Raw genomic sequence first — 27,950 nt, 5'->3', positions numbered from 1 at the left:
ATTTTTATTAAATAATCTACTTGGATAGTAATTACAAAAATTTAAACAGTAATTCCAAAAAATGAAAGGTAAATTTCTTTAAAAAAAAAAAAAAACAATATCCAAATTATGTTTTGCTGCTTTATACACAGGAATGATTTATTTGACATATTATATTCACTTGCAATATCAGATTGTAAAATTTAAAACATTTCTTAATATGTGTCAAGTGACAAAGTTGTATTCCATAATGATAGGCTTTCACATTAACCAGCATAACAAAGCAGGAGAGACTTAAGACTCTGGTGAAAGTTCCAAATAAAATTTACAAAATGGGTACTTTGAAATGAACTACTGTGTGATTTTCAGTTAATATTGCTTATACGCATCTCATTTCATCAAAGGTTATCAACCAATAAAGCCAATGTTCCTTTGATGCAGACGCACAAACAGGTTTAAGGTTCCAAACACTGTGGTTGTATGTAATACATGCAAGACAGACCCTAAATAAGAAAACTCTTCTGAAAGAAAAAGAAAACAAAAAGCAGCCAGGAATGAAAGCATTTACAAGCATTTGAACAAGGCCTTTACACATTAATTCAGTGCTTTAAACCCCTTCATTCTCAGGTAAGGGATTAAGAGGCCCAGAGAGATATCGTCTGCGAGGGTGAGGATACTGGAGGTTGGCAGTGTCAGCATCGCAAGAGTGCTCTACCAGAGGAGGAGGAGGAGGAGGAAGGAGCTGGGCATAACTGGACCATCTCGATCCAGCCCGTGGGGAATCCAGAGGGGGAAAGAAATACCTGAAACAATTAAGACAGGAACCAAACACCAAAACAAAACATAAACGACAGGGAAAAAGAAAACAAACAAAAAGAAAACAGAAGAAAAAGAGAAAAGTAGTAAATACAAAGAGAACCAAAGAGGAGAAAACACATGCTGGAAAAAAAAAGCTTTAGTATATTCATGCCAAAACTAACAGAACGTAATAGCACAAATCAAGACCCTTAGTCAAATCAAGACTGCTTAAGCAAGTATAAAAACTTGAAAGAAATACAATCTGTTAAAACTTAAAATGTCAAAAAAATTATCATTATGTTACAAAAAAAGACATTAACTTTATAAATTTAAGACATTTGACACTATTCTATAAATTTACAAATCTAATGTGTCTTCATTTTGAGCAGTGCTCCATCTGTAGCAGCAGCAAGCACACATTATTAATAGTGCATACATGATACTAATAACCAATTTCAGTATCCTTTCACATAGCACATGGCTGGCTACCGCAACATATTTTTGATGAAATACAATCATTTGGACATATTTTTCTACAAAAAAAACTTAAGACTAGCCACAGAATTTTGATACATAAAAGAACTCAAAGAATTATTATGCCCTAAGCCGGGCGCCAGTCGCTCACGCCTGTAATCCTAGCTACTCAAGAGGCTGAGATCTGAGGATTGCGGTTCAAGGCCAACCCGGACAGGAAAGTCCATGAGGCTCTTTATCTCCAATAACCCAGTAGAAAACAGGAAGTGGCACTGTGGCTCAAGCGGTACAATGCTCACCTTGAGCTGAAGAACCCAGGGACAGTGCCCAATCCCAGAGTTCAAGCCCCACAACCAACAACAACAACAAAAAAAATGCCCTACTATTCTTTAGCCATGTTAGAACTTACCCGTAATATTTATGCATTTTAGAAATGTAAAGATTTATAGTTTTATCAAGTCCTGAACTGAAGATATGAATTCACTGAAACAGAAAACTAAAGAAAATCCTGAGACATAGAATGTAAATTAATTTGCATGCATCTTTTCAGCATAGTTTTAACTGCCTCTCTTTAATGTTTCTCAATTGTAGCCTGAAAGAAACTAAGCTGCAGAGGAACACCATACAGATACACATGCAAATATTAGAAACATTTACTGCTTTAGTGACTATGAACTGAAAATTTAAAGGATGTTTCTATTTTACTACCAAATGAAAAAAATACCACCAAATGCTTCTCTTGGTTACAAACTATACAAATTACTCTCAACTCTAGTACTATTTTACTAATTACTTTCTTACTAATATTTCTTAAACATTACAAAGAAATGACAGTTGTGTGGAGTATTAAGTATAAAGCAATTCTTGTAGGTAAACAAATTAGAACTCAAAACAATCTTTATGAAAAATATTTATTCAATCTTCAAATGAAAATTATAAAAATTCATCATTTCAGCTTATAATTGTAGAAAACAGAAGAAATATGCCTATATTCTCCAAATGGAATAAAATGATAGTTCCCCTCCAACCAACTACTAATAAGGATGATAACAATCCTTTTAGTTTTTAGACTCAATTTAATTTCCAGAACATTTCAAAAAATTGTTTTGGTGACAATGTCTCAACCAAAAGGCTCTCCTTTTGTATTTCAAAAAGTTTTAAATAGTGTCAACAAACTGACTAGTACAAAAAGATGATATACACTGTTATTTTTAAAGGCCTTTTGAATTGTATTTAGTAGTAAGCAGGCTGGTGTATCTTGGGAGAGGTCAAACGGCGCGGGGAAAGGGGAAAGGAGCTTGCTTTCCATTCCTGTGTGCATGCAACAAGCAGCAAAACACCAAAGTTACTCCAGTTAGCTTGTACTCAGCTGTGTTTTCTGTTAAAGGACATAATACAAATGGAGAAGGGAAAATGCATCACAGATCCAACACAAGTGGTTATTGAACAACAAGAATACAGATCAAAACATCAAAGCTATTTACTAAAGAAAATATGCATAACAAGCAGCAAGTCCTAAAATCACATTTTTAAAATATTATTTTTTGGGGTTTTTTGGTTTTTGTTGGTTGTGAGGCCTGGACTCTAGGCCTGGGCGCTGTCCCTCAGCTCTTCGGCTCAAGGCTAGCACTCTACCACTTTGAGCCACAGCGCCACTTCCAACTTTTTCTGCTAATATGGTGCTAAGGAATCGAACCCAGGGCCTCATGCGTGCAAGGCAGCACGCTACCACTGAGCCACCTTCGCAGTTCAAATATTAACTCTTTGCTTCATGAAATCACGATCTGCCACTTTCTTTATCCTGAAGTTATCTTGACAAAAATACTGTATATAACCTTTATAATAACAATTTTTAAAAACTTAATTAAAATTTCTAAGTCAAATAACTGGACTTTTTTTTAATAAAAATGTAACCAATATAAATAACCAGTTCAAGAAAAATGAGATATAGAATACACACAAACTAGGATTTGAAGTTTTCTGAACTCTTATTGCAAATTATTCATGAAAACACATCAAAATAATTTTACCTTACAAATTTATATGTCTGAAACATGAGTATGAGAATAAAAAGATGACTCTTTAAAATCACATTAGGTTTGTTTTGTTTTTTTGTTTTTGTTTTTCACCAGAATTGAACTTAGGACCTCAAGCATGGGACAAGAGTTCTACCCCTTAAGGCACACTCTCAGCTCTTTGTTTGAGCTGGCCTGGAAATTCAGAGACCCTCCTTACTGTCTTCTAAGTAGCTAGGATTACAGACATGAACCCCATATCTGGCTTATTTTTTGGTGCGTTAATTTATCTGCTTTTTTTTTTTTTTTTTTTTGGTCATGGGGCCTGAATTCTGGGCCTGGGTGCTGTCCCTCAGCTCTTCAGCTCAAGGCTAGCACTCTACTACTTGAGCCACAGTGCTGCTTCCAGCTTTCTCTGCTGAGGAATGGAACCCAGGGCCTCATGCATGCAAGGCAAGCACTCTACCACTGAGCCACCTTCCCAACCCCCTTATCTGCTATTTTAAAACTCAAGATTTTAGCTTTTATCATCTAGTCTTACCAATGTTAAGTTTAAGATACAAAAGCCAAATCATTTAACTCACTCTATTATACAAAGCCTTAACATACCTTATTTAAAATCCTAGTTTATCTTGATACAAAGGCCACCATACAAGTAATTAAAAACACTGATGAATATCTAAAACTGCAATCCTCACTATTAAACGTCTATTCTCACTGCCATAGAAGCAAAATACAATTTTAAAGCTTTAAACTTTTTTATTGACAGACCACTGTATCTCAGGATACAGCTTAATGGCTGCACAATACCTGTAAATATTAGGACTAAAGCTAAGAGTGGATTTCTTAAGTTCTAAGGTCTTAAAATTATGTGTGAATCTCTTCGTTCCATTTTTAAACTCATGAATAACACATCTTTAGTAAGACTACCAGAATAAGAAGATAATTGGAAAGAAGGTAACTTCTACTTTTCCTGTAAAATAGCCTACCTTCCAGAAGAAGATCCGTTTAATGAGTTTTGAAGATTTGGAATATTTGAACCTAAGGAAGGAGTTGAGTTTCCCTGCTGAGAATTTCCACTGACTGGACTCCCATTACCTTTCAAAATACCAGTGCACTTCCAATTGTCCATATAGTTTGCTGGAAGGAAAGTGGTCAAACATATTAATGTGATTAAGAGTCTCATGCTCTTCAGACTGAGCCAGCTGGGTAGTAATAGTTTCATTAACATGATTAAAACCTATGCAAGCACAAAACTGCATCCAGGTCCTAAAATTATAAAGAAATAAGATAGAAAACATACTATATTTCTTTCCAAATAAGCTATTAAAGACAATATTTAAATAAAACGTCTCACTTGTGTTTAACAAATTTTTAAATTCATTTTCTAAAGAATTAGTAATTTTTAAAAAATTAGTAATTTAAAAACCATGTCCCTACTTACAAGATTAGCAGAGACAATATCACAACACTATCACATAAAAAGGTTAATATCTAAATAAAACCTTGATTTAGATCTTTTTCTGTATGAGTGTAGACTAGAACTCCAGCCTCATACTCTTAGCTTTTTCATTCAAGGCTGGCATTCTACCACTTTCGCCATACCTCCATTTCCAACTCTTCGCCAGTTAGTTATGGACTTTTTTGCCCAGACTGGCTTCGATTCTTTTTTTTTTTTTTTTTGGTCAGTCATGGGGCTTGGGCGCTGTCCCTGTGCACTTCAGCTCAAGGCGAGCGTTCTACCACTTGAGCCACAGCACCACTTCCAGTTTTCCAGTGGTTTTTATTGGAGATAAGAGTCTCATGGACTTCCTGACCAGGCTGGCTTTGAACAGAGATCCTCAGATCTCAGCCTCCTGAATAGTTAGGATTACAGGTGTGAACCATGGGAGCCCAGCTTGGCTTCAATTCTTGATCCTCAGTTTCATCCTCCTGAGTAGCTAGATTACAGGTCTGAATCACTGGCACATGGCTTTTGATCATTTTTTTTAATCATTCTTAAAATAAGGAATAGAGAGAATGGAGATGTCTTCTTGGTTCTGGCAAGCTTAAGTTATGTGAGTATCTAATATTTTTAGAGATGGATGTTTCTGTGGGAGAATATGAGTGGCTTTATCCAACATGACTTCATTCATTGAATACAACTGCAGCCCTGAAGTTGTGATCATACATATTAATATATAGAGTAAATGCTTTTTTCTATTGACAATACTGAATATTATAATTACTTGAGTTTTAAAAGTTGTTTTCTTCTTCCACATTAGAAACATTTTACTAATGGGTAGGTAAACTCACTGGTTTAAAGTAGTTAAAAAAGTAATTTCCTAAAGTATTTCAGAGTTCTTTTTTTTTTTGTCAGTGTGGGGTTTGAACTCTGGTCCTAGGCGCTGTCCCTCAGCTCTTCAGCTCAAGGCAAGCACTCTACCACTTGAGCCACAGTGCCTCTTCTGGTTTTCCAGTGGTTTTTATTGGAGATAAGTCTCATGGACCTTCGTACCTGGGTTGGCTTTGAACCATAATTCTCAGATCTCAGCATCCTGGATAGCTAGGATCATAGGTGTGAACCACTGCACCAGGCTAGAGTTCACATTTTTAAGTGAAAGTTCTAAAGTAAACACAGAAAGCAAGCTAGGCTATAATCCTAGCTACTCAGGAGGCTGAGATCTAAGGATCACGGTTGGAAGCTAGCCCCGGCAGGTAAGTCCCCATGAACTCTTATCTCCAATTAACCTCTCAAAAACGGGAAGTAGAGCTATGGCTCAAAGTAGTAGAGCACTAACCTTGAGCAAAAGAACTCAAAGACAGCACCCAGGCCCTGAATTCAAGCCCTACAACCAAAGGAAAGGAAAATAAAAAAAAAAAAAAAGAAAAGAAAAACAGAAAGCATTAATTATTCCTCCACTGAAATCTTACCTTTCCACAACCTGACACAGCCATCATCTCCAGAAGATGCTAGTACTGTTCCTGTTATGTTCCAACTTACTCGCCATACCTGGGAATTATGATTATCAAACTGAGCCACTATATGGATTTCAAATTTTGTTGGCCCACCAGAGGAAGTAAGTTCTTTCCTATTAATTAAAAAAAGGAGGGAAATTCTGAGGAATTTTTTAAACATACATTAATACACATATATATGCTGAACTAAGTAACAAACACAAATATATTTACTACATGTTTTATAATAATGTGAACAACTGTATTCCACCCATGAATATAGCCCTTTAGCTAGGTTGGTGTCATTACATGTGACTTCCCCAGGATCTAAAGTGATCCCAGCCTCTAAGAGGTATAGAGTGACTGTTTTCTAGCTAGAAGGAAAAAAAATGAGGCTATTACCCAAAACAGGTTGAGAAATAAAATACATATGATTAACTTTAAAAGAAAGAATAGCAGAAAGGAAAGCATAGAAAGAAAAAAGAAGGGCTGGGAATGTGGCTTAGTAGTAGAGTGCTTCCCTAGCATACATAAAGCTCTAGGTTCAATCCCTCAGTACCACATAAATAGAAAAAGCCGGAAGTGGTGATGTGACTCAAATGGTAGAGTGCTGGCCTTGAGCAAAAGCAGCTCAGGGACAATGTCCCAGCCCTGAGTTCAAGCTCCAAGGACTGGCAAAAAAAAAAAAAAAAACTCAGGCTCAGAATTCAAAATTAAAGCTTAATAATAGAGCATTCACAATGCTTCAAGCCTAGTTTTTCCAAAATAGACTGTTATTTCTCATTCATTAAAGCATGTTATAAGGTATCAACTAATGAGAAATGGAAACAACTTCTACCATTAGGCCTCACTATCCCAATGGGATCATCACAGTGTGACCTGAATTTCAATCTTCTGTAACTTTAGACAAGCCAATCTCTCTCTCTCCTCTCTCACTCACTCTTGCCCCCTCTGGACTATGGCCAGGATGCTGAGAGGCTGCTCTCTCAGGTTTTCACTAATAAAACCTGCCTTTCATAAAGGTCACTTCAATCTTGATCCTCATTGTCTGCACTAACCTTAAACACTTTTCTTATTCCAATTACATTCATGGATCCACTCATTTTTAGCATTTGCCTAAATAAAAAAACCTAAGTTGGGTTTAGTGACTATGCCTGTAATCCTAGCTACTCCTGAAGCTAGATCACAGTTCAAGACCAGCCCACACTAAGTTCACAGAATACCCATCTCAACCAATAAAAATGAGGACATTGCTTTGTGTGCTGTTATCCAAGTTACTTAGGAAGTGTAAACAGGAGGATTACAGTCCTGGCTGGACCAGGCAAAAAGTAAGACACTATTAGAAAAATAACAATAGAAAAATGGACTGAAGACATGATCCTAAAGTGATACAGAACCTTCCTAGCAACTGCAAATCTCTGAGTTCAAACTCCAGTACCACCAAAAAAGAATTAAGAAAATATAAATTTCTCCTTACTTAATTTCTCATCTCAAAACGTCATATAGTTACAAATAAGGAAGTTCATTCAACAACCATTCTTCAGGGCATGGTTTCCTCTATTCTCTCTTCCACAAATGTAGATAATCAGGAGACAAGAATATATTCAAATTCATGACTGTATCTAAAACTCACCTCACAGGCTTTAACGTAAAAATTCTTACATCTTTGGTTGCTACTGCTAGAATGTGGAAAGATCTTCCCAAGTTTGGAGCAAACGCAATATCATGAACAGGATCAGTGACTGTCATAAGTGTTTCAGCCTTTGCATATTTCCTAGTTGAGAAAACAAATCACATTAAAATTTTCAGAAATAAAACCCACAAAACAACACATTATTGTATATCAGTTTTTTTTTTCATCTTGTTTACCTCTGTAGTGAAGTGACCCCCAAAATGACATAACTCCTAATCTGCCCCTAAACTGGGAGTATAACCTTACTCAGAAAAAGGGTCTCTGAAGATAAAAAAGATCTCAGAATGAGTTTAAATATCATCAATTTAAGATGAGTCCTGATTCCAAGTGCCTTTATAAAAGAGATACAGAGACTTAGAGAATTGCTGCCACAATCCAAAGAGCTCCTAGATTTACCAGAAACTGAAAGAAGCTAGAAGCTAACCATTTCAGAGGAATCATATCCCTGCCAACACCTTGATTTCAGATATCTGGCTTTTAGAATTTGTTGTGTTTTGGTCTTGGGGTTTTTTCTGGTTCCAGTCCTAGGGCTTAATTCAATGCAGGGCCTGGGCACTGTCCTTATGCTTTCTTGTTCAAGGCTGGTATTCTATCACTTGAGAAACAATTCTACTTCTGGCTTTTTCCTGGTTAATTGAAGACAAAAATTTCATGGACTTTCCTGCCTAGGCTGCCTGTGAACTGTGATCCTTAGATCTCAGCCTCCTGAGTAATTAGTATTACAGGCATGAGCCACCAGTGCCCAGTCAGGAAATTTAAGTCACCAAATTCCTGTTGGCATTTAGCCATTCATTTTATGGTGGTTTGTAGGGCAGCCCAAGGAAACTAGTAAAGCCCCAGCTCTGGTCATTTGATGAGTATAACTTAAAAAGTTAAAAATTTAGCTGAAATGAAGTGTTGATTTATTAGCTAGTAGTAGCGATTGTTGTAGCACTACTGGACCTTGAACTCGGGGCTTTGTACTCTCACTAAGGTTTGCTCTCAGCTGGCATTCCACCTACTTGCCACACCTCCCACACTTACATGTCCAGCTTTTTGCTGGTTAAATGAAGAGTCTCAGATTTAGACTGGCTTTGAACTGAAATTCTTAATATCTCAGCCTACTGAGTATCTAGGACTTATAAGAAACCAGCCCTTGGTATAATATCTTTTTTTTTTCCCAGTCATGGGTCTTGAACTCTGGGCCTGGGCGCTGTCCCTCAGCTCTTCAGCTCAAAGTGAGCGCTCTACCACTTGAGCCACAGCGCCACTTCCAGTTTTCTGGTGATTAACTGGAGATAAGAGTCTCATGGACTTTCCTGCCCGGGCTGGTTTTGAACCATGGTCCTCAGATCTGTCTCCTGAGTAGCTAGGATTACAGGTATGAGCCCTCAGTGCCTGGCTGTATATCTTTTTACAGAAGAAGTATAGAGCATGGCATGATGGTTTGTGACTGTAATCCCAGCTGAAGCAGGAGGATCAAGAGTTCAAGGCCACCTAGGCACCAGTGGTAGCACTCTCTTAAATGGTAGAACTCTAGCAATGAGCAAAAAAAGTCAAGTGGGCTTGAGGTCCAACATTTAAGTCCCAGTTCTGACGTACGCACACGCAAACACACACACACACACACACACACACACACACACACACACACACACACACACACACGAGTTATAGTTCAAGGCCAGCCTGGGCTACATATGAAGACCTTGTCTAAAAAGGGATGGGGGGGGGATAGGAATGTGGCTCAGTGGTAGAGTGCATGAAGCCCTGGGTTCAATTCCTCAGTACCACATACAGGAAAAAAAAAAAACAGAAGCAGCACTGTGGCCCAAGTGATAGAGTGCTAACCTTGAGCAAAAAAAGCTCAGGGATAGTATCTAGGCACTCACTGAGTTCAATCCCCAGGACCAACAAAAAATAAAATAAGTAAAATTTTTAAAAAGGGAGGGGGAAGCTTTGTAAGTATCTGAACATAAAGAAAACTGATTTTAAAAAATAGAATATTTTAAATGGCAACAAAATAAACCATACAATTCTATTTCTGTGCCTATAAAAAGAGAGTAAGAGGGCTGGGAAGGTGGCTCAGTGGTGGAGCGCTTGCCTTGCATGCCTGAGGCCCTGGGTTCGATTCCTCAGCACCACATAAGCAAAAAGAAAAAAAGCCGGAAGTGGCACTGTGGATCAAATGGTAGAGCGCTAGCCTTGAGCTGAAGAGCTGAGGGACAGCGCCCAGGCCCAGAGTTCAGGCCCCATAACTGGACCCAAAAAAAAAAGAGAGAGAGAATAAGAGTATATAAAGGAGCCCGCAAGTCAGAGCTGTCTACTCAGTCCTTCTAAGTCTTCAAGTAAGTATTATGAACATGACTGAAACATACAGTCTGTGTGTAGGAGGGGCAGAGAGGTAAATTCATCCCACTATTTCCACAACAGTTTTCTAAAATACTGGTGTTTACCAATATAATTAACTTTTGGGTTTTTTTGTTTTGTTTGTTTTATTTGGGGTCCAGTTGTGGGGCTTGAACTCTGGCCTGGGCGCTGTACCTCAGCTCTTCAGCTCAAGGCTAGTGCTCTACCACTTGAGCCACAGCGCCACTTCCGGCTTTTTTCTTTTTGCTTATGTGGTGCTGAGGAATCCAACCCAGGGCCTCATGCCTGCAAGGCAAGCACTCTACCACTGAGCCACCTTCCCAGCCCCGACTTTTGTTTTTTTTGCCAGTCATGGGGCTTGAACTCAGGGCCTGGGCCATTGGCCTTGAGCTTTTTCCACTCAAAGCTAGCACTCTATCACTTTGAGCCACAGCACCACTTGTGGTTTTCTGCTGGTTTATTGAGTAAGTCTCACAAACTTTCCTGCCTGGGCTGGCTTTGAACCGCCATCCTCAGATCTCAGCCTCCTGAATAGTTGGGATTACAGGCTTAAGCCTCGGGCGCCTGCCTTTATAATTGACTTTTTTTTTTTTGGGGGGGGGGGGGGGTCCAGTCATGGGGCCTGAACTTTGGGCCTGGGCGCTGTCCCTCAGCTCTTCAGCTCAAGGCTAGCACTCTACCACTTGAGCCACAGCGCCACTTCCAGCTTTTTTCTTTTTTGCTTATATGGTGCTAAGGAATCGAACCCAGGGCCTCTGGCATGCAAGGCATGCACTCTACCACTGAGCCACCTTCCCAGCTCCCTATAATTGACTTCTTTATCCTAACATGCTTTCTGAAATATCTACCAACAGGTGTGTCCATCAGGCTCTCTCCTTGACCTCTGCTCACCCTGTAAATCACCAAAGCAATCTCACCCACGTCCTGGCCTCTTTGTGTTCTACAGAAGCCTGGAAGCTTCTAAGGAATGCAAAATAATCTTAGTCATCATGACAAGCCAACAAAACTAAAAATGCATTTTAGTAAGATTCCCAGATATTCACCTTAACATTAAAGTTTCTACAATATCTATAAATAATCCCCCAATATATTAAAGAACAAAAATAGGAGGGATTGGTTGAAAGCACACTCTATGGGAAAAATAGCAATGTGTGAACCTGAGCCTGATTAGTTGCTGCCCCACAGCCTCTATATCACCCCTAGTAACCGCCTCCATGTATGTAGTAAAGCCCCTGGAAAGCCTCTTCACTTTCTTCATCTCCAAAACAGTGCTACTATAAAAGCTGCCTAGTCTATTTATAGTATTAAAATTTTATAATATATACAAAACTGCCCTGTAACGTACATAAATATGAAACATTTTATCTTGAGGTCTTCCTTCTCTCGCACATGGCCCACATCCAATCAACCACCAGGTCTTCCTGATACCATTTCTTAAGTTCTTTTCTTATGATCTATTTCTCTCCATCACCCCTGCCACTACTCTATTCCAAAGCCATCAAGACTGTTATAACAGCCCATGTTCCCCTCCATAGAAGTTCCTTCACTCAGGTTGGGCACCAGTGGCTCACACCTGTAATCCTAGCTACTCAGGAGGCTGAGATCTGAGGATCACAGTTCAAAGCCAGCCCAGGCAGGAAAGTCCATGAGACTCATCTCCAATGAATCACCAGAAAACTGGAAGTGGTGCAGTGGTAGAGTGCTGTTAGCCTTGAGCTGAAGAGCTCAAGGACAGCACCCAGGCCCAAAGTTCAAGCCCCACGATCGACAAAAAAAAAAGTCTTTGCCTTTCTCCAAAGTTGTAAAGAGAACTTCTTCTGTTTTTTTCTAGATTTTTTTAGTTTTAGTTTTTATATCTGTCTGTTATCCATTTGGTGTAGGTATGGATTGGGGTACATGTATTTTCTCATATAGATATCTATAGAACTACCTGAGTGCATTAGGTTTAAGCCCAGCCTGACCAAAATAACAAGGCCCATTTCAAAAACAAAACAAGCTGGGAGCATGGACTCAAAAAAAGAAAAGAAAAAAAAAAAAAGAAACAACCCTATACATTAAAGTCTAGCACAGAACTTGATATATCATAGGAAATATGTAAATATGTAATGAGTGATATACATTCAGTTAATACATAAAACTAAATGCAATTTTGAACAGTAAGTAATACCAAAGCAGACTGACCTGGTATTTTCATTGTATTCAAAAATCTGAACCTTGGCCATTGCATTTGGACTACTGTCATCACTTCCTACAGCTATCATAGGGGAATGAGCACGAGAGCTAGAAAGGAAAAGTAAAAACAATTTACATTAATAATCAAGATGTTAAATTCAGAAATTTAAAAAGCAGGTGTCAAGCAGATACACAATCTAGCAGTTAGCCTGTCCCTATGTGACAATTACATCTCTGACACATACTTGCACAACCAAAACTTCTAAATATGAAAATATCATATAAAGGAACTGAGGATTCCTGGATGCTTTTATCCATATTTAGATAAAAATCTCTTTGCCCAAAAGATAAAGTTTTAAACATTTAACAGATTAAAAATAAACATGAGATACATTAGCAGTTTTACCTCCTGAAAGACCTAGCAATTAAATATAAAATGAGGAAGAATCCAAACTGTGACCAACTAACTTCATGACAAAAAGGTATTCAGTGCTTTCTACAAACAGGAGAAATGCAGATGGAAAGAGGAATAGTAGAAAAGACCACCTCCTCACAAATCATACCTCCTACATCATTCCCTTCTCACACAAAAAAAGGCAAAGATAAGCAATCAGAGAATGGTTCTACTAAAGTGAACTACAAATAACTTTTTTTGCTATGTGCCAAGTTACCTAGATAATACTTTGCTTTGTCTGCAACATAGTTTAACTTTGACCTTGGTTCTATATTCTGCTCGTCTTTCTCTTCTTTTGAGGGGAGGGGCAGGCAGTCCTGGGGCTTGAAATCAGAAACTCCATACTGTCCCTAAGCTTCTTTTTTTTTGTCATCATGGGGCTTGAAATCTGGGCCTGGGTGCTGTCTTTCAGCTCTTCAGCTCAAGGCAAGCACTCTACCTCTTGAGCCACAGTGCCACTTCTAGTTTTATCTGAGTGGTTTATTGGAGATAAGACTCTCACAGATGAGGCTTAGAAAGTGGCTCAGTGGTAGAGCCCTTGCCTGTTATGCATGAGACCCTGGGTTTGATTCCTCAGTACCACATACGTAGAAAAAGCCGGAAGTGGCGCTGTGGCTCAAGTGGTAGAGCACTAGCCTTGAGCTGAAGAGCTGAGGGACAGTGCCCAGGCCCAGAGTTCAGGCCCCACGACCACCAAAAAAAAGTCTCATGGACTTTCCTCCCAGGGCTGGCTTTGAACTGTGATCTTCAGATCTCAGCCTCCTGAGTAGCTAGGATTACAGGCATGAGCCACTAGCGCCCCCTGAGCTTCTTTTGCTCAAGGCAAGCACTCTGCCACTTGAGCCACAGTGCTATCTGTGGCTTTTTCTGTTTATGTGGTATTGAAGAATCAAACCCAGGGCTTCACGAATGCTAGGCGTGTACTCTACCACTGAGCCACATTCTGAGCCTACTACTCATCTCTTAGAGCTAAAATATTAGTTCTTTATTGACACAACTTGCTAAAGATCTATAAGAAAATGATTTATTAGGTAATAAAATCTAATGAAGACGTTAGTACAAAAGCTCAGGAATAGAACCTAGGCCCTAAGTTCAAGCCCCAGGAATGGTGCATACACACATACACATGTCCACACACACACACAAAATATCTAATAGAGCATTCATCAAAAGGTAATGCTAGCTGGGCACCAGTGGCTCACACCTGTAATCCTAGTTACTCAGAAGGCTAAGATCTGAGGAGCGCAGTTCAAAGTCAGCCCACGCAGGAAAGTCCATGAGACTCTTATCTCCAATAAGCGACCAGAAAACTGGAAGTGGCGCTGTGGCTCAAGTGATAGAGCACTAACCTTGACCTGAAGAGCTGAGGTACAGCACCCAGGCCCAGGTAATGCCAAATTATTCTGGGTAAACAAAAAACTTTCATGAAATAGATATTTGCCATCTATCAGACAAATAATGTAATGTCATAAGTCTGGTTGCTCTCTGATTTTTTAAATCAGCAGTCAAAGACAAAATACTTATACATATAAGCCGGGCGCTGGTGGCTCACACCTGTAATCCTAGCTACTCAGGAGGCTGAGATCTGAGGATCGCGGTTCAAAGCCAGCCTGGGCAGGAGAGAACGTGAGACTCCTATCTCCAATAAACCACCAGAAAACCGAAGTGGCGTTGTAGCTCAAGTGGTAGAGCGTTCGCCTTGAGCTGAAGAGCTGAGGGACAGTGCCCAGGCCCAGAGTTCAAGCCCCACGGCTGACCAAAAAAAATACTTATGTATGATGAGGTGAGACTGCTTAGGATACATAACATGTGTGGAAACTTAAATCTTCCTCTGCAAAACTAAGATAATTTATAAAAAAAGCAGAAAAAAACTTATACATATTTTAAAATCTTAGATTATAAATACTATTATTAAACTTGCCAGTATACAAGCAATACAGCAAAATTTAAGATACAGAACAGTTCATGTTAAGTAGAAGAAAAATAAGCTAGCTAGCTTTTTTTTTTCTTTTTTTTTTTTGGCCATGGGGCTTGAACTCTGGGCCTGGGCGCTGTCCTTCAGCTCTTCAGCTCAAAGCCAGCACTCTACCACTTAAGCCACAGAGCCACTTCTGGTTTTCTGGTGGTTTATTGTAGATAAGAGTCTCAGGGGCAGCCGGGCGCTGGTGGCTCACGCCTGTAATCCTAGCTACTCAGGAGGCTGAGATCTGAGGATCGTGGTTCAAAGCCAACCCGGGCAGGAGAGACCATGAGACTCCTATCTCCAATAAACCACCAGAAAACCGGAAGTGGCGCTGTAGCTCAAGTGGTAGAGTGCTCGCCTTGAGCTGAAGAGCTGAGGGACAGCGCCCAGGCCCAGAGTTCAAGCCCCACGACCAACCAAAAAAAAAAAAAAAAGAGTCTCAGGGGCTTTCCTGCGTGGGTTGGCTTTGTACTGCAATCCTCAGATCTCAGCCTCCAGAGTAGCTAGGATTACAGGTATGAGCCACCAGTGCCCGGCTCTTTTTTTAAAAATAGAAGTAATATGGCCTCCGGGTGCTTACCACAGGCTGTGTTCTTACACTGACTGTACAGAAAGATGAGGCAGAGTAAACCTACCCTATATACACCTCAGCCCAGGCCTGTGCCTAGTATGTATTGTGAATGGGGAGACAAGGGAAAAAAAAATAAAAAATAAAATAAATAAAATAAAGTAGAAGTAATAATCTAAAAACGTAAATCAAGTAGGGATATGAATGTGGATTCATGATAATTGCCAACATAACTAAAGCTATTAACATTACTAAAAATAAAAGTATCAAGTAGATACCATAGGAGGTGGAAAGACTTCCAAACGTGCTATATCTTTTGTTTATCAGTGAATATGAACCCTGTTTAAACACATCAGGACAAGAATCAGAAGTATCTGACTAAAGTCTAAAAACCAAACTACTAAAAACATTTGTTTCTAGGGGATAAGAAAACTATGGCTTTTGTTTTGCACTCTTTCAGGTTTCCTTTTTTTTTTTTTTAACCAGGTTGAGTCTCAAATTTTTTTTATTGCTGACAGTGGACTTGACCGCAGGGCCTGAGCACTTTCCCTTAGCTCTTTGTGCTCAAGGCTGGTGCTCTACCAATTGGGTCACAGTTCCCGTCCAGCTTTTTTAATTGGAAATAAGAATCTCATCACTGGGCTGGGAAGGTGGCTCAGTGGTAGAGTGCTTGCCTTGCATGCATGAGGCCCTGGTTTGATTCCTCAGCACCACATAAGGAGAAAAAGCCAGAAGTGGTGCTGTGGCTCAAGTGGTAGAGCACTAACTAGCCTTGAGCTCAAGAGCTGAGGGACAGTGCCCAGGTCCAGAGTTCAGGCCCCACAACTGACAAAAAAAAAAAAAAGATTCTCATCACTTTCTTGTCCAGGCTGGCTTCAAAATTCAATCTTTAGATTTCAGCTCCTGGGTAGCTAGGATTTCAGGCTACTGATTCTTACCATTTTTTTTAAATAAATAAAAAGTAACCATGAGCTGGTGTGATGGCATATGCTTGTAATCCTAGTGCTCAAGAGGCTAAAGCCAAGAGGATCTTGAGTTCAAGATCAGTCTCACATCAAGACACTTTCTCAAAAAAAGAACTTGAGAGACAGAGGCAGGAAGCCCACAAATTCAAGGTTATCCTGAGACACATGGAAAAATCCTGGGGAAAATGGGGGAGAGAGGGATGACTAGCTATACTAATATATGGAAAACTGTCCAAGTGTATTTGCTAGTAAAGAAATTTCAAAGAAAGAGTATTAGTTTGTGCATATCTGTATGTTTGTTGACTCCCTTATATATTCATGTTAATCTAGTGTATACCTTCATATCTTTCTGAGTACATTAAATACATAAATGTATATACATAGAAAATGGTCAGAAAGTTAATACCAAAATATTTACTACAGATGAGTTCTTTTGTAAAGTAAAAACACTGGAACAAAGGCATTCCAAGGTAGAAAAGATAAATGCTTCTAGAAGACATATTTTTTTGGGGGGGGGAGCGGGGGGGGGGGGGGGGGGGTCTGGTCCTGGGGCCTGAACTCTGGGCCTGGGCGCTGTCCCTCAGCTCTTCAGCTCAAGGCTAGCACTCTACCACTTGAGCCACAGAGCCACTTCTGGCTTTTTTCTTTTTGCTTATGTGGGGCTGAGGAATCGAACCCAGGGCCTCGAGCATGCAAGGCAAGTACTCTACCACTGAGCCATCTTCCCAGCCCCAAGAAGACATATTTTTTTTAAAAAAAAAAACTTTTTAGATAATAAATCATCAAATTTTAATCTTACAATCTACTAATCCAATTCCTGGGAAGCCAATATGCTTATCAAGTTGACAAAAGGTGAATTTGTGATGGTTTTGTCAACTTGCCTGAATTTTGAATCACATAGGAGATTAGTTAAGACACAGCTCTAGGTATGTCTGAGGATATTTCCAAAGAGGATTAACTTATGGGAGGAAAAGCCACCCTTAACATGAATGACACCATTCATGGGTTGCTGGACCCAGAGGAAATACAAAAAGAAAGAAGAAAGCCAGCTCAGTGCCTGGCATTTCCTTTCTCGGCTCTCTGGCCATGGTTACCGGAACCACCATGCTTCACTACACTATCCTTACAATAGAATGACGTGTCTGAAATGCTGAGCCAAATCTTTTTTTCTCTTAAAGAAAAAATCTCTAGTTCATCTTACTAGAAGTATATCATCAGAGGTTTGATATGTAAGCTTACCTTGAAGGGTTCCAAGAAATACAACTACAGCTTAGCTTGCATGAGATCTCATGCTGCAGAGACCACTGGCTGAGATTCATAACATCTGGTGCCTCATATATTCTAACTATGCCATCTGCTGAACAGGTTGCTAACATAAGACCCATATGCTTGGGAGCAAATTTCACATCTGTCACGGATGTTCTGCTATCCACTAGAGTTGTCCTCTTCACCTGAAAAAGATAATAAACAACTAAAATCATAAATGAAAGAAAACATGGTAGAGATTTTAAAGAACACAGAATTGCTCTTTCATTTACAAAGTACATAGCCTTTCAATACACTGGGTTTTTATGGGGTTTGGGATTACATTGGGGGTTTTTTTGTGTTGTAACCGGGCCTTGAACTCAGGGTCATATTTTTCCATTCATAGCTGACACTCTACCATCTGAGCCAAGCTGCAGCCAGCATTTTGCTGGGTAACTGGAGCTAAGAATCTCACAGATTTATCTGCCAAGGCTAGATCTGAACTAAGATCCTCATATCTCAGCCTCCTGAGTAGCTAGGATTAAGCCACTGGCAACCACTTTGTATGCATTTTGTTGTTGTTGTTGGCTTTTTTTTTGTTGTTGGTCGTGGAGCTTAAATTCTGGGCCTGGGTGCTATCCCTCAGCTCTTCAACTCAAGGCTAGTGCTCTACCACTTGAGCCACAGAGCCACTCCTGGTTTCTGGTGGTTTCTGGAGATAAGAGTATCACAGACTTTCCTGTCCAGGCTGGCTTTGAACTGCAATCCTCAGACCTCAGCCTTCTGAGTAGCTAGGATTACAGACGTGAGCCACCGGCGCCCGGCTTGTATGAGTTATTTTTAGGCCTGTCTGGGCCCCAATCTCCTCCAAAGCACTTTCTAAAACACCACATCCATAACAATCACTAACAAATTAATGACATAATTATTGCCTTCAAGGCAGAAAAAGTCTGTCTCAATTTAATATGTACATAATTTCTTAGGCAAACTGCTCATGAAACTAAAAAAAATATTAAAAATTTTTATACAGATAGCACTATAGTGCAAAGCATGCTGCAAGCAGTAAATAAGATCCTTTAGTAGTAAATAGAAGGTATGCAACTTCACTTAAGCATAAATGACCCCACTTGCACTGCCACTGTCCTAGAAAGGAAGAAGTCACAAAATACGTGCAACAGTGGCAGCCTCTAGAGACACAACAGGGTGACACTGGAAGACAAGGAAGTTCTCACCCTTTTATGACTTTCAAATTTTGTACCACGCATGTGATTATGAAAAAATTATGCAGGAGTAAACAAAAGGCTGCAGTATAGCATCTCCAAAAAATTCTCTCTCAAAAATCCTTACTGTATAGATTAGGAACTTGGGTAGTATCAACCATCCAATCAAGGCCAAAATAAAGTGGGTTCACATAAAGGAGAATATATTTTGCAAGGAAAATATAAAACAAGGGTTTAGAGAATAACTCAGAAGTAAAATACATGTTTAGCATCTGTGAGGCCCTAGGTTCAAGTCCTAGTACTGAGGGAAGGGAGGGGCCCAACAGAAACAGCTTTCAAGAATGTTAGAGGTGGGACTGGGAAGGTGGCTCAGTGGTAGAGTACTTGCCTTGCATGCATGAAACCCTTGGTTTGGTTTCTCAGCAACACATAAGCAGAAAAAGCCAGAAGTGGAGCTGAGACTCAAGTGGTAGAGCGCTAGGCTACAGCTGAAGAGCTGAGGGACAGCACCCAGGCCCAGAGTTCAGGCCCCATGACCAACCAAAAAAATGTTAGAGTAGTCTGAAGTTATATACTAATTGCCATCTAAAATCACATAAGAAATGCTAACATACAAAACCAGATGCAGCCAGTGGCTCACACCTATAATCCTAGCTACTCAGGAGGCTGAGATCTGAGGATCTGAGTTCAAAGCCAGCTTGGGCAGGAAAATCCATGAGACTCTTATCTCCAATAAACCACCAGAAAACCAGAAGTGGCTCTGTGGCTCATGTGGTAGAACACTAGCCTTAAGCTGAAGATCTGAGGGACAGCGCCCAGGTCCAGAGTTCAAGCCCCACGACCACCAAAAAAAAAAAAAAAAAAAAGCAAATACTATTTCATGGGTACTCCCAAAAACTAATTCAAGTCCAAGAGAAAATGAAAAATAGTGGAGCTGATAAATAAGGGAGAAGTAGTAACATTACCAAGTGATTGAAGAAGTTATTCTTAGGATCACCAACTCCCACTGTTCACATGCCTGCCCCCATTAGACACAAACCAATGTCTCACCCAATGACTTTGTCCTCTCAGCTTATCATTTGATTCTCCCACTATTTCTTCCCATACAGCAGCTGTTCGGTCAAAAGAACAGGAAGCCAAAACCTGTCCAAATTCAGGATGGGCCCACGTTACACGCCATACAGATCCACTGTGTGTCTAGAGGATTTTAAAAGAGGAAAGAAAACCAAACTGAGTTTACTCATATTTCATACATAGGAAGTTTTACTTTTAAAAAAAAAAAAAAAAAAAAGTTCAGGGCTGGGAAGGTAGCTCAGTGGTAGAGTGCTTGCCTTGCATGCATGAGGCCCTGGATTCGATTCCTCAGCACCACATAAGCAGAAAATGCCAGAAGTGGCACTGTAGCTCAAGTGGTAGAGCACTAGCCTTAAGCTGAAGATCAGAGGGACAGCGCCCAGGTCCCCACGACCGACCAAAAAAGTTCATAATTTTTATCTGAGTAACAAGAAAAATGTGTCTATGTGACATTCCAAAAGCAGCAGGCAAACCAATAATGGACTGAAACTTCCAAAAATGTTAGCCAGTTATTTTTCATAAGTTGACTACCTCAGGTGTTTTGTTATAATGCTAGGAAAGGTCCTAACATAAACATTATTCATAGTAACCCAAAACTGGAGATAATTCAAACATCCTTCTACAGGTGAATGGGTATGTGTGGTGTAACTACATAACTATTTAACAGACTACTGACATATGACAATGCTGGTGAACATGGAAAACACACTAAGGTAAAGGAGTCAGACACAAAGGACTATCTATAAGGTATCCCCCAGAAAGACTGATGTGCTAGGAACTCCATCCCCAGATGGTGATGCTATTTAGGAAAGTTCTAGAAACTGAAGGGGGGACATAGCTGGAAGAAGTAAGTCACTGAGGGCAGGTCCTTGGGATTATCTTGTCCCTGAGCCTCTGCCTGTCTCTCTGCCCCCTGTCCAGTGTCAGATAAAGAACCACTGTGGCCATATACTACAGCCACCATGATGCCTAAGGGACGAACCCTCTGGAAACAGGTCAAAATAAACCTGTTTTAAGTTCTCAGGTACTTTGATCACAACAATGAGAAAACTAATACGTGAGGATTCCATCTATACAAAACTTCTAGCAAAGATGAAACCACATAGCCCAGGTTGGCTGTGAATTCACTATCTTCCTTCCCTAGCCTCCTGAGTGGTAAGATTGTAAGTGTGACCCACCAGGCCCAGTCTGCTGTCATATTTCTACTCTGATTTCAAGACTCTAGTAGACTCCTTTTCTCTTTTTGATTCAGTGCTGGGAATGTGTTCTACCATTAAGCTACATTCTCAGCCTTTAAAACTGATAAATTTAATTGAGTAATTGAATCAAGGAATTTAAATCAAGGAATAAGCCAGGTGGCTAAGATGCAGAGGATCACAGGTTAAAGCCAGCTGAGGCAGAAAAGTCCTCAAAACTCCATTGCCAAAATATCCAGCCACTAGAGTAAGCAAACTGAGTGAACACAAGGCCCTGAGTTCAAACCCTGGTACTGAAAAAAAAAGTAAATAAATAATCAAGAAATAAAACAATGCATGAAACATCACAATGAAATCTCTCACTAAATAACTACTGCATGCTAATAAAAATTAAACAGTAAAAAACTAACACATAAATGATGGAGGAAAAAAATCACAACTATTAAAAGTATATAAAGGAAGCTGGGCTCACGCCTATAATCCTAGTTACTCAGGAGGCTAAGATCTGAGGATCAAAGCTCAAAGCCAGCCCAGGCAGCAAAGTTCAGGAGACTTTTTTTTTTTTTTTTTTGGTCCGGTCATGGGGCCTGAACTCTGGGCCTGGGCGCTGCCCCTCAGTTCTTCAGCTCAAGGCTAGCGCTCTACCACTTGAGCCACAGCGCCACTTCCGGCTTTTTTCTTTTTGCTTATGTGGTGCTGAGGAATCGAACCCAGGGCCTCAGGCATGCAAGGCAAGCGCTCTACCACCGAGCCAACTTCCCAGCCCTCCGGAGACTCTTATCTCCAATAAACGATCAGAAAAACAGAAGTGGTGCTGTGGCTCAAATGGTAGATCGCTAGCCTTGAGCTGAAGGGCTGAGGGACAGCATCCAGGCACAGAGTTCAAATTCCACGACCAACAACAACAAAAAAAGAAGCTGGGCACCAGTGGTCACACCTGTACTCCAGCTACTCAGGAGGCTGAGATCTGAGGATCACAGTTCAAAGCCAGCCCATGCAGGAAAGTCTATGAGACTCTTATCTCCAATTAACCACCAGAAAACCAGAAGCGGTGCTATAGCTCCAAGTGGTAGAACACGAACCTTGAGCAAAAGAACTCAAACCTCATGACCAATCAAACACACACACACACACACACACACACACACACACACACACACACACACACACACACACACACACACACACACACACACGAGCTTCATTCCTGTAATCCTATCTACTCAGGAGGCTGAGGACTGAGGTTCTAAGTCAGACAACCAATACGAGACACTCATCTCCAATTAACCAACAAAAATCCAGAAATGGAAGTGTGGCTCAAATGCTAGACTACCAGATTTGAATGAAAGAGCTAAAGCAAGGCCCTCAGTGAGTGAGTGTGTGTGTGTGTGAGAGAGAGAGAGAGAGAGAGAGAGAACATAAAACCAGCCAGGATGGGGCTGGGAAGGTGGTTCAGTGGTAGAGCGCTTGCCTTGCATGCATGAGGCCCTGGGTTCGATTCCTCAGCACCACATAAGCAAAAAGAAAAAAGCCGGAAGTGGCGCTGTGGCTCTAATGGTAGAGCGCTAGCCTTGAGCTGAAGAGCTGAGGGACAGCGCCCAGGCCCAGAGTTCAGGCCCCACGACCGGACCCCAAAAAAATAAATAAATAAAAACTAAAAAAATAAAACTAGCCAGGAGTCGGTGGCTCACACCTATAATCCTAGCTACTCAGGAGGCTGAGATCTGAGGATCGAGGCTCAAAGCCAGCCCAGGCAGAAAAGTCTGTGAGATTCATCTCCACTAAACTACCAGAAAACCGGAAATGGAGCTGTGGCACAAGCGACAGAGCACTCACCTTGAGCTGAAGCGCACAGGGACAGAGCCCATGCCCAAGAGTTCAAGCCCCATGACCAACAACAACAACAACAAAAAGAATGTAAGGCTATAATAAAGAACTAATAATAGAATGATACAGAATTACTGATTCTTTTATTCCTAAATTCTCTGAAATATATTTCTATTATTTATTTTAATAGCAAAAAAAAAGTTAACTACCTTTCCAGGAAAAGAATCAAGTATATATGTTATAATCTCCTTCAAATTGAATATCAGGTTTAACACAACAAATAGTAAATATTTCAACCTTTTTGAATCACAGTTAAAATACTAACCTTCCAGCTAGCAGTGCAATGCCAATCTCCACTTTCACTTTTATCCCATACCTGTATGAAAACAAAAGGCAAGTATTTTATACAAGAAATTCCCACAAATTGTTGTCAAAAAACCTCTAACACTGATTCAGTATACAAGCAAAGAGAGGAACTTAAAAAGTTCTCCCTCTCTCTTTCTCTCTCTCTCTCTCTCTCACACACACACACACACACACACACACACAGTCTCTTTCTCACGCCTTTTCTTGTGTGTGCATGGGCATGTAAGTGTATTTGTGTGGTACTTTCATTTTTACTACTGGGCAAACAACCCCAATCCCTCAATTCTCATTACTGACAGCAGTTATGTTTTATGACTACTAAAACACTGCTCCTAGGAGAGATGTGGTTTAGAGTACTGTGAATCTCTGGTCTAACATTTTCACCAACCAATCAATACATAACCTGTTTTATGTAACACATTTCTGCTTAAAGACATTATTTATGGCTAGGAATGTGGCTTAGTGGTAGAGTACTTGCCTAACATGCATAAAGAAGCTCTGGGTTCGATTCCTCAGTACCACATAAACAGAAAAGCTGGAAGTGGTTCTTTGGCTCAAGTGGTAGAGCACAGCCTTGAGCATAGACAGGCTCAGAGACAGAGCCCAAGTCCTGAGTTCAAGCCCCAAGACCCACAAAAAAAAAAAGACATTATTTAATACACAATGTTGATTCACACTGAACTCGGAGTCAACAGGGCTACAATACTCAAGTCTAAAGGGTGCTTATCTAACACATATGTGTGTTAGTAGTAAGACACACCACAGCCTTCTTTGTCTAGAAACTCTTCAGCACTTAAAAACCATTTGAAGGGTAGGCACTGGTGGATCACACCTGAAATCCTAGCTACTCAGAAGGCTGAGATCTCAGGATCCCAATTCAAAACCAGCGAGGATAGGAAAGTGCCTGAGACTCTTATCTCCAATTATCACCAAAAAACCAGAATGGTAGTGCAATAATAGCCTTGAGCTAGAGGTCAGGGACAGTGTACAGGCCCAGTTCAAGCCCCAGGACACACACACACACACACACACACAATAATAGCCTTGAGCTAGAGGTCAGGGACAGCGTACAGGCCCAGTTCAAGCCCCAGGACACACACACACACACACACACACACACACACACACACACACACACACACACACACACACACACACACACACACACACACACACACACACACCACATTTTAAACTGTGAAATCATCAACAGAATAAGTAATGCAAAAAGTTGCGTCATTAACTGTGAAAATAGCTTGTTCAAAAGCACAATCAAGCCGGCGCCGGTGGCTCACGCCTGTAATCCTAGCTACTCAGAAGGCTGAGATCTGAGGATCGAGGTTCAAAGCTAGACTGGGCAGGAAAGTTCGGAAGACTCTTATCTCCAATAAACCTTCTAGAAAACCAGAAGTGGTGCTGTGGTTCAAGCGGTAGAGCGCTCGCTTTGAGCTGAAGAGCACAGGGACAGCGCCCAAGCCCAGAGTTCAAGACCCACGACCAACAAAAAAAAAAAGTACAATCAAAATAAGATGATAGATAAAATACCATCTCATTCCATGTAAGTTGAAAAAGCATTCCAAAATTTAAACTTTTTATCATCCCAGGTAGCTACAAATGACTTCAAAAGCTCAGAGGATACTGACTTTGGGATTACCAGTAGTAGAATGAATAAGTCATTAACACAAAGCCCACAATGTGAAACAACTAAATATTTAATTAAAGATAAAGCAAAATATTCAACTTTATTACCCCCAAGAATTATAGATTATAAAAACAAAGTGGCAATATAAACTGTTTAAAAAAAATACATAAGGACAAGGTCCAACCTGGGCAAATCAATACTCTCATTGGCAATGAAGAAAATTGTACAACCTCAGCTAGGGATGTAGAATAGTGGAGTGTTTTCCTACCGTGTTTGAGACTCTGGGTTTTAACACTGGAATGGAAGGGTGGGGGGGAAAGAAAGCACAACCTGTTGGGGGAAAAAATGGTTTTCCAATACTTATTAAAAGCTTTGAAATAAGCCTGGCACCGGTAGCTCATGCCAGTAATCCTACTCAGGAGGCTGAGATCTGAGGATCACGGTTCAAAGCCAGTCGGGGAAAGAAAGTCCGTGAAACTCTTATCTCCAATAAACCACGAGAAAACCAGAAATGGCACTGTAACTCAAATGGTAGAGCGCTAGGCTTGAGCTGAAGAGCTGAGGGACAGCGCTCAGGCCCAGAGTTCAAGCCCCACGACCGACAAAAAAAAAAAAAAGCTTTGAAATATTTATTAATTTCCCTCCTGGAATTAGCCTAAGGAAATTATTCAAAATACATAAAATGCTAAATTAACAAAAATCTCAGCCAGTCACCAGTGGCTCACACCTGTAATCCTAGTTACTCAGGAGGGTGACAACCAGCATGAAGGAGAAAGTCTGTGAGATTCTCATCTCCAATAAACTACCAAAACATCTGAAAGTGAAACGGTGGCTCAAATGACAGGGAGGGGCTGGGAAGGTGGCTCAGTGGTAGAGTGCTTGCCTTGCATGCTCGAGGCCCTGGGTTCGATTCCTCAGCACCACATAAGCAAAAAGAAAAAATCCGGAAGTGGCACTGTGGCTCAAGTGGTAGAGTGCTAGCCTTGAGCTGAAGAGCTGAGGGACAGCGCCCCACAACCGGACCCAAAAAAAGAAAAGAAGCTCAGGGACAGCAGCCAGGTGCCAAGTTCGCCCTAAGACTGGCCAGGAAAAAAAGAAAAGAAAAGAAAAACTTAATAGCTGGGTACTGCTGGTTCATGGCTGTAATCGTAAATCCTATTTTCAAATCCTAAGATTTGAAAGTAATAGTTCAAAGCCAGCCCAGGCAAGAAAAGCCATGAGATACTTATCTCCAATTAACCAACAAAAAAGATACAGAAGTGGAGCTGTGATTCAAGTGGTAGAGAGCTATTCTTGAACAATAAACTCAAAGACAGTGCCCAGGGGGCTGGGAGGGTGGCTCAGTGGTAGAGCGCTTGCCTTGCATCCATGAGGCCCTGGGTTTGATTCCTTAGCACCACATAAGCAGAAAAATCTGAAAGTGGCACTATGGCTCAAGTAGTAGAGCACTACCCTTGAGCTGAAAAGCTGAGGGACAGTGCCCAGACCCAGAGTTCAGACCCGTCCAAAAAAAAAAAAGATTTTAAGGGCTGGGAATGTGGCTTAATGGTAGACTGCTTGCCTGGCATGCACAAAGACCTGGGTTCAATTACTCAGAACCACACAAACAGAAAAAGCCAGAAGTGGTGCTGTGGCTCAAGTGGTAGAGTGCTAGCCTTGAGCAAAAGAAGCTCAGAACAGTGCCCAGGCCCTGAGTTCAAGCCCCAGGATTGGCAAAAAAATGAAAAGGATTGTTAAATGTGGTTAGATTCCTAACGATCACAAGGACCTGAATTCAAGCCCCAGTAAAGGGGAGGAGGGATTCTCAAATGATAACACATGTCGCCTTAGAACCTATCTGAAGTTACCAAATCCCAAATACCCTATTATAGGAATTCTGCTTGTCCTGCAGTACTAACAGACCTGTGCAGAAACTAGGAACAAGCCCTCTAATTCTTAGATAGCAAATAGAGAACGCACGGGATGCAACTGTGTTGTTTTCCTTTTGTGGCGAAACAACGTGAACTTCATCCGAAACCAAAAGAAAACAATCTAATATCCCGGATGAAGTAACTCCGGTGACCCTCGCTGAAATTAAGACACAAGCACCAGGTAAAGACTTCCCTTTATGTCCCATTTAGAAAGCCCTCTGGCCGAAAAAGTGTGTGTCCTAAGGCCAAGGAATCCCTGAGCGGAACACCGAGCCCCACCGGGCGCAGGCCAAGCCCACCCAAGACTCCACCGCCCGGACTCCCGCTGGCTGGCTGGCTGGCTGGCTGGCGCATGCGCCCAGCGCGCTGGCGGCGAGAGCGCGCACGTGGCGCGATGTTGTCCCGCGCAAGCGCACTAAAGCCCAATCGCCGGGACTGCGGGGCTGTCGTGACTGCACACTACGCGAGCGGCAGGGCTTTCCTGCGCGGGCCTACCAGGCGAGGGTTGCGACTGCCCCGGGAGCTCGGTGCCTGGTGCCCGACGGCGTACGCTTAAGTTGTGACGCGTCCTTTAACTCCACGCCGGCGTCCCGTCCTCCCACGTCCCCCCCACCCTCGTTCCAGGCCCAGGGGCGCCGTGCGCACCTTGACGCTCTGGTCGCTGGAGCAAGTGGCCATCCGCCTCCCGTGGAAGTCGAAAGAGACATCATGGATCAGATCCTTGTGATCCGCTGCGATGCTGCGCGCCACAAACATGGCTTCCGCAGACGCTCCGCCTCCGCCCGCTCCTCCCGCCTCCTTGAGGGTGGTGACGACGCTTGGCCCGCGGACGCCCGCCTCACCGCGGTCGCACGCACGGCACGTCTGCGCGTCCCCGCGGCCGGTGCGCTAGCTCGCGCCTCGGAGGCACGCCCCCGCGGTGGGCGGAGCCTGCGCTCCCGGGCGCGCGCAGAGCTGGGCTGCGGTCAAAGCGAAGAGCTGGGTGTCCCGGGAACCGAGAAGGAAAAAAACGTTCACACACCGTGGTAGCTCTGAATCGGGGTGGGTCGCTGGAGACACGGAGTGCACAGAGCGAAAGGAGACGTCCAGCGGCGGCTTTGGTT

The 27,950-nt window shown here is 41.5% G+C and overlaps 1 protein-coding gene and 1 non-coding gene across 3 annotated transcripts; one reads left to right on the top strand and one right to left on the bottom strand.

Annotated features, from left to right (window-relative positions):
* Nucleotides 1–96: 96 nt before the first annotated feature.
* Seh1l (SEH1 like nucleoporin) lies at nucleotides 97–27,646 on the bottom strand. 2 transcript variants are annotated; one of them, XM_042683663.1, is made up of 9 exons: nucleotides 27,493–27,634; nucleotides 23,255–23,305; nucleotides 19,883–20,029; nucleotides 17,607–17,818; nucleotides 12,427–12,525; nucleotides 7,837–7,977; nucleotides 6,180–6,337; nucleotides 4,256–4,406; nucleotides 97–782 (listed from the first exon to the last, which is right to left on the bottom strand). In XM_042683663.1, exons 1-9 carry the CDS (start codon nucleotides 27,601–27,603, stop codon nucleotides 587–589), a joined length of 1,266 nt encoding a protein of 421 aa, XP_042539597.1. In that variant the 5' UTR covers nucleotides 27,604–27,634; the 3' UTR covers nucleotides 97–586. The 2 variants fall into 2 exon arrangements, with proteins under 2 accessions (XP_042539597.1, XP_042539596.1); XM_042683662.1 differs by lacking the exon at nucleotides 97–782 and adding an exon at nucleotides 2,147–2,629 and having other exon boundaries at nucleotides 27,493–27,646.
* Nucleotides 15,398–15,528, top strand: LOC122110999. The gene has a single exon (XR_006147959.1). It is a non-coding gene; the product is annotated as a small nucleolar RNA SNORA51 (small nucleolar RNA).
* Nucleotides 27,647–27,950: the final 304 nt, after the last annotated feature.

This window comes from Dipodomys spectabilis, unplaced genomic scaffold (genome assembly GCF_019054845.1).
Source record: "Dipodomys spectabilis isolate Male_0828 unplaced genomic scaffold, ASM1905484v1 ptg000083l, whole genome shotgun sequence".
NCBI lineage: Eukaryota > Metazoa > Chordata > Mammalia > Rodentia > Heteromyidae > Dipodomys > Dipodomys spectabilis.
Note: the sequence above shows the minus strand (reverse complement) of the source record. Positions and strands in the feature narration are given on the sequence as shown.

What these genes read in the sequence shown, in the direction of transcription:
- Seh1l (XM_042683663.1), bottom strand. Translation starts at nt 27,603, where the DNA reads ATGTTTGTGGCGCGCAGCATCGCAGCGGATCACAAGGATCTGATCCAT. An exon ending in TGAGAGGACAAAGTCATTGG is followed by an intron (nt 17,819 to 19,882) that starts GTGAGACATTGG and finishes TATCTTTTTCAG; the next exon opens with GTGAAGAGGACAACTCTAGT. An exon ending in GAATACAATGAAAATACCAG is followed by an intron (nt 7,978 to 12,426) that starts GTCAGTCTGCTT and finishes TTTCTCAACTAG; the next exon opens with GAAATATGCAAAGGCTGAAA.